Here is a 7283-nt window from a genome sequence, read left to right as displayed (position 1 = left end):
TCTTCTCCACTTTCTGGCTGCTCTCCTCTCTCCGCGCCTACTAGCGTGACTTGCAAGCGGCGAAACAAACCAAGGGAGAGCAGCCAAATAAGCGATAAAAAAAGGGCAAAAACCAGTAATCAGAATCCGATTTCTAGATGGAACCAGACTCGGTGGCGAAGGCATTTGTTGAGCACTATTACACCACTTTCGATGCGAACCGGGCGGGCTTGGCCAACCTCTACCAGGAGGGTTCGATGCTTACCTTCGAGGGCCAGAAGATCCAGGGCGCCCAAAATATCGTAGCCAAGCTCATTAGTCTTCCCTTCCAGCAGTGCCAGCACAGCATCACCACCGTTGACTGCCAGCCCTCTGGCCCGGCCGGTGGCATGCTTGTCTTTGTTTCTGGTAACCTCCAGCTCACCGGTGAACAACATGCCCTCAAGTTTAGTCAGGTACAGATATGAATAAATAAATATATCTATTGGATTTTATTTGATTTTATCTCGATGGAGTTTGTTAATGTTTTTGAGGATTCGAGGTGTGTTTTGAATTGATCTTTTGTTAATCGATCATAGATTTGTGATTGCTTATTGATCCTTGCTTATGGAGGGATTTGGATGTGGAAATCTGGATCTCCTTTAACTTTAATGTGAATTTGTGAATTCTGGATTTGGTTTGTTTAGGTCCTTCTCGGATTTTTCTTGATACAATGTTGTGTTTGCTCTATAGCTCGATTTTTTTCTTTTAATAGATCTAGAATCCTGGATCTTTGCAGTTCTCCGCGTTCTATCAAGTTGACTTACTTAGTAATGTGTGCGTATAGAGTTCAATTAATTTGTTGGAGCAATAAATTCATTTTACTCGAGTCCAAGCTTGTGGCATCATTTATGGATGATCTAAATTTACCATGATAACATCAAGTGAAAATAAAGTGAATTGATGATTTGACAAAATAAACCAAAATAATTACGTCATGTTTAAATGATGAAATGTCTTATATTGTGAGCAAGATTGTGGTTTAATAGTATTGAAGCTATTTTCTTTTGTAAACAAGATTGCGTTGTAATGGTGTTTTGCATAATCAATGTTTTAATATTTTATCATTTAACTAGAAACCAATCTAGTTTTTATGCATATAAACCTCTGATGGAATGGGTTACTAACTATTTCGTAGGGATGGTAAAAGTTCCCGAATCCTATTTGATACAATCCACCTCAATTTGTGTGGGGCAGAATGTAGGACCTTCTCCTCGCCTCGAATCCTCGTGACCTGTCTGCACAGTAACAAATTATTTTTTATTAAAAAATACTTTTTTTCTATATATTTATATATTAAATATTATAATTTTAGCAAAAAAATTTAAATATATTGTTAAAATAATATTTGAAACTTGTATTTTTAATTATATATTATTTTTTAATAAATAAATTTATATTATATACTAATATATTAAAATGAAAAAAGAATAAAAATAAAACTCCTTGCGAGGAAACTCGTCCTGGACCCCAAACTCCTATGGGGTGGGGATGGGGGGAGCGATCCCCGTCTTGCCCCGCCTTGTTGTCAATTCTACTATTTCTCAAGTCCTAATAACATATCCTTAGCTAGGCTATTATGGGTGTTAAACATATCGGAGTTTTTTTTTTCCATGTTAATTTTAGTCACAAGCACATAGCAAATGTTTCTAGAAGTTGGTCATTCAAATTCTTATGATGAAAGAGAGTTCAGAATACTGTTTCTCAATGATGATCAGTGCTCTCATGACTCGCTTGGTTTTTGTCCTTGGCTTTTCTATGATCTTAATGCACCTGCATATGGCATTTAATTTTTACCTGCTATTTATTTTTTGAATCCTTGTTGTTATTGCTACCTTTTTTTCCCCTTCTTGATACCGGTATTGATTTATTATATCTCCTTTATCTGCTTTTCTAGGACTTTAAATGAAATGATTATTTTCCTTACAATTTTATTGTCATGCTTCTCAGATGTTCCATTTGATTCCAACACCACAGGGGAGCTTTTATGTGTTGAACGACATTTTCCGGTTGAACTATGCATGAAGGCAAGATCAACCACTCAAAAGTCTTTGTGATTCAAATGTTCAGGGTTTTGAATCCACTTTGCTCATCTCAGTTTGGTTTTAGACATTTTATTATGATTTTTGGTTGGTTTATGTTCAATGTTGCATTGTTGTGCCACCTTGTTGTCTTGAAAATTCAGAGATGCTTTATTGTGATTGTTGGATTGGTAAAAGATGCTCTCCTGGACTATTTAGTTAAAGTATCCAGTGTAAAAGGTTTCACAACTTTTTAGTTAATTTAAGTTTTAAAGTATCCTGTCCTTGGCATTTCAGGATGATTTGCATCGAGAAAACTACAAACTATTTGCTGATCGCTAATAGGCTGGCATTTGCTCGCCATGATTAATAGCCATTTTTGGTTTCTCTTCTTCAGCATGGACACTATCCACCCCCATTACGTGTCATTGATTGTCATTCATGAATCTTGTGAGGGTCAAGGGTGTATTTTCAAGTCTTGTTTCATGAAATTTGAATGCAATTTTCTAACCAATGCAGCTATGGTTGATGAGGTGTTGCTCATCATCTTGCGACTTGCAATGACTGATAGGAAGCCTAAATGAATATGGTAAGGGTTATTGACTTGTAGAGCTTGGCATAAAGTTCATGAAAATTATGAAATGTTTTGAAGTTGTAAATAATGTTTACTTTTCACTATTTCATATATAGTTATTAATTTGCTGAAATTTAAAATTTAATTTCTATAAAATTTCAACTACAAAAAGCTCAAGTTTTGCAGGCTACCATTGTACCTACACTAATAAATAGTTTTTATTTGTTTGATAAAAGGGTTAATAAATAGGTAAATACCCAATTAGTATTAAATAAATCATGGAGGACACTTAATGTCAAGAAATTGAATAAGTTGCATGGATGTTATGTATGCTATCTACGATCATTGATGTCCTGCTCACAAATTTGAAAGTCCAAAAATTCCTTCTTAATCATTTCTATTTTAATTGGATGATAATTGTGATATTTTTTTACCAGTTTATGCAATATGTTAATATCTAATTGACTAATTTGTCATTAAACAAATAAGATTAAAATATGATATATCAATATAAAGTTGGTCATTATTTTATTTTTTTAATACTAGTATTTTAACCAATTTTTATTAAATTATCAAATAACAATATTAGATATATATTTACAGGAATTCATTAATCTTGATTTGTACAAAGTGCCATTAGGTTTTTCACTTAAGTTGCCTAGAAGCGCATTATTCTTCTTTGTGCCAGCCTAAAGCTTTTTTAAGCTACGATTAGGGGTGGCAATTTTAGATACGATCCAGGAACACGATACGAATATATAGAGTTTGTGTTAGATTTATTAGTGTTCGTGTCGAATTTATCTCGACCTATTTATGACACGATTTAATATTCGTGTCAGTTATTGACCCGTAATCCACTAACCCATTTAACCCACTATGACTCGTGAACCTACTTATGTAGCTTGTTAAATGAGTTAAGTTGTGTCAAATCATGTTAAATGGGTTATTTCATATTAAATGGGTCATATCGTGTTGAATACACCTAATATAATTTAATATTAATCGTGTGGTGTCGTATAATCCGTATAATAAAAGGGTCGTGTTCGTATTTAAATTTTTAACATGATTTATTAATCATGTCGTGTTCGTGTCGACTTTAATCGTATTCGTGTTGCGTGTTGACACGACACGAATACGACCCATCAACTCAAATTGACACTCGTAAAAAGTTTTTTTTTTTTTTTTACAGAGGTAAAAAACAAAAAGTAAGTAAAAAGCTGTGCACTACACTTTATTTTAGATACATCTAATACAAATTCAATTTTATCTAAGAATAGCTCTATCAAATTTTAAATTAAATAATTATATTTAAATTTATATAAAATCAATTAAAAATATATATATAATTAAATAATGAATGCGCAAATTTTAATTTAATTATTCGATCTAAACATTGCTAAACATATTCTTATATAAGTTTGAACTCACATTTTTTTTTTATTTTTAGTAGGGGATTGGGGTAATAGTAACCACTAGAGCAGACTACGCTAAGTATATTAATTGCATTCTTTTATTTTTCAAAAATTTAGACAAAAGAATGATACAACAATGACATTATTTATGTAGTGTCTATGCAGCTGCAGATATTCCTGTATGATTGAAGATAATTCCAGCAAAACAAGTTTCCATCCTTGTTTTATTTTGGAACACAATAGAATTCCCATCAATCTTTTTCACCATTTAAGACTAAATCCACATGTTAAAGCTCTAGCATTTGGACAGGTAAAGAAGATGCTTCTGTGTTGTTGTTTTCCTGCATCTCGTGCATTTATGCCAGGGGTCTTGGCATCCCTATAAGAATACCTCCTAAGGATTTAAATAGGTGATTCAATATCAACGCCCATCTTTGAGTTTCAAAATAAGGTAGAACTCATGTAGTTGCCAGGCTACAGTAAGGACAGTCATGGCTGAAAGAAGGTAACAATATACCTGGCCTACTTTCTCATTTTTCAACTCTTCTTCACAAACTGAAGGATCCTTTAGTTCAGCTGATGCCTCAGATTTATTATTTTGCTGCTACTTCTCAATGATTCCTACTGTTAAAAGAAGAAACAATCTAAGAAACTTAAGCTTGGCCTCAATCTAAGAAACAATCTGGACAATTAGAGGCAGCTTATGAATATGATTATGAACATGAACATGCCTTTAATAAAATGTGCATTTTGCCTCGTAAATGTATCAATTAAGACAAGGGAGAATCATTCTTATGGGAAAAGAACACAAGACATGGAATTAATGTATAAGCCCAGTCCTACTGGAATTCCAACTTTCGAAGACTAAAATATCTGATCTCGCAAGTCAAATCTATGTTCTTTTATTCGATAGCTGGTAGTCTTTATCCACTAATATAAGAGGAATGAGTAGTAAATGAACAATTTCTCCGCAAAAATGGCAGACGATTCACTCAAGAAGTGGCCGTTAGCTCAAAGCTTCTAAAACAAACTCATAAACCACCACAGCTCTCACCCTGCCTCTGCATCTAGCCAGCTAACACAGCCACCCACGGTGTTCTAGGAAGAAATAACAATTAAAAAGCTCGTCACCATTCTAACGAACACAAGCTTTTCTTTCTTTATAATCACAGACATAAATTTAATTTATAAAATATAAAAGCTATAACTTGATCAAATAATCGTAATACACGATTCTGTAACCTCAGAAAGTAATCTAGATAGCAGACGCTTATCACTAACTTCTTGGAGACTATCACCAGAGGTTCTTTGTTTGTTCTCTGCTAAGAGCTTCTGGATTGCCTGATCAATGAGTCCCAGTTCTCGAATTGATTCCATTGCTAATGACTTCTGTGATCCGTTGGTCTTGGATGAGGAAAATATTATATGCATAATTCAAGAGCAGAAAATAAAGAAAGCAATTGAAGTCAGACCTCATCGTCACGTAAGCTTATCATTGTTGAGAAGGAGACATGAGCACGTGGCTCGTATGCTACTCATGGATTAAAACGCTATAACTACTGAAACGTCAAGTTGTAACCTGCATTTTCTTTTTGGACTGGGCAAGCTGTTACGCACCACTCTATTTTGTAGTTTGTCCCAGATTTTACATAGATACCGTAGTTCTCAGTTGTAATTTATTAGCATCTTAGATTGCATTACGTGATGGATAACTTGACAAGATCTCAATTCCTTTAGCATGAATTTTGACCAAATTACATAATGGTAATGCAAGAAAGATGGCCTAGGATCTAGCCGTGAATCATTGGGTAAGGCGCAGGAAGCTACATATGCAATAGAAGCTGCACAGGATTAATTATTATTATTATTATTATTATATATAACTAAAACAAACAATAAGGAACAGTAAAAAGACAATTTTATCCTTTTACACATAAATTCAAATTAATTTTTCTTTTTCTTTTTTTATTATCATTTTAATTTTTTTATTATTTTATTTCATTATTAAATTTACATTGGTAATTTTATTTTATCCTTTTAATTTTTAAAGCACATAAATTCAAATTAATTTTTCTTTTTCCTATTTTTTGTTATTATTATTTTAATTTTTTATTATTTTATTTCATCAGTAAATTTACATTAATTATTATTATTGATAATTTTATTTTGTGATATAATGACTTTCACTTTATACATTAACATTATATAAATGAAATATTAGAATTCCATAGTATTCCATAGTATGTTATTAATCTAATTTACTAATATTACTTACACTATCTTATTCTTTTTATAAACCACTATTTTAAAACAGTAATATAAATATTATTATGTAAAAAATATTAAAAAAATAATATCTATAAAGTTTTTCGTAATATTTATTTAGAGTTATTCAGTATATTAAATATAGAGCTGAGCATTTGATTTGAATCAAACCAAATCGAATCATTAAAATTGAATTAACTGAATTATCATTTTTTAAAAATCGAACCAAACTGAATTGAATAAAAAATGAATTGAAGCAAACCGCTTTATTTCGATTTAATTCGATTCAAACTGATCAGTTTTTGAGTTTTGATTGATTTTTTAATTTAGATTTATTTTCAAGTTATTTGATCTAATTTTAATTTTTATTTGAAACTAATAACCATTAATCAATAAAATTAAACAATTTATATACATAAAATTACATATAATTCATAAATTCTCCATAAAAATAAATCAATTTAAAAATAAATAAAATAATTTGATTCAGTTCTATTCAATTAATTTTTTTTCTCTTCAAAACTGAACCAAATCAAAATAATCAAAATTCTTAAAAAGTAAAATTGAATCGAACTAAATTATTTTAAAAATCAAATTGAATTACTAAAAATGATTTAATTCGATTTATTCAATTCAAATCGAATATCATTCACTCCTAATTAAATATGCAAATTTAATTTATAAGTAACTAATAATTAAATTTTATTTACTTTTAAATTGATTAAATGATTTTAATAATTATTAAAAAAATAATTTTTAAAATCATTTATGAGTGTAATAGTTATATATTATTATAAATTAAAATTGAATATATTTTTAATATAAATATTTTTTTATTTATTGATCATATTAAAAAAAAAATAAAAAAAAATCCACAACACCTTGTGGACTTTCAGAGCTTGTTTATTCCTCTTTCCAAGATCGCAAACAGCTAAATGGTTACGCCTCAGAAGCCACACCTTATGGATGGCATTCTCAAAGTGACATCAAATA

The 7283-nt window shown here is 30.7% G+C and overlaps 1 protein-coding gene across 1 annotated transcript; it reads left to right on the top strand.

Annotated features, from left to right (window-relative positions):
* On the top strand, nucleotides 1-2335 carry LOC110638142 (nuclear transport factor 2B). The gene is made up of 2 exons (XM_021788588.2): nucleotides 1-434; nucleotides 1969-2335. Exons 1-2 carry the CDS (start codon nucleotides 138-140, stop codon nucleotides 2041-2043), a joined length of 372 nt encoding a protein of 123 aa, XP_021644280.1. The 5' UTR covers nucleotides 1-137; the 3' UTR covers nucleotides 2044-2335.
* The last annotated feature ends 4948 nt before the right edge of the window (nucleotides 2336-7283 follow it).

The sequence above is a fragment of the Hevea brasiliensis genome, chromosome 7 (assembly GCF_030052815.1).
Source record: "Hevea brasiliensis isolate MT/VB/25A 57/8 chromosome 7, ASM3005281v1, whole genome shotgun sequence".
In the NCBI taxonomy this organism is placed as follows: domain Eukaryota; kingdom Viridiplantae; phylum Streptophyta; class Magnoliopsida; order Malpighiales; family Euphorbiaceae; genus Hevea; species Hevea brasiliensis.
Note: the sequence above shows the minus strand (reverse complement) of the source record. Positions and strands in the feature narration are given on the sequence as shown.

What these genes read in the sequence shown, in the direction of transcription:
- LOC110638142 (XM_021788588.2), top strand. Translation starts at nt 138, where the DNA reads ATGGAACCAGACTCGGTGGCGAAGGCATTTGTTGAGCACTATTACACC. An exon ending in ATGCCCTCAAGTTTAGTCAG is followed by an intron (nt 435 to 1,968) that starts GTACAGATATGA and finishes CATGCTTCTCAG; the next exon opens with ATGTTCCATTTGATTCCAAC.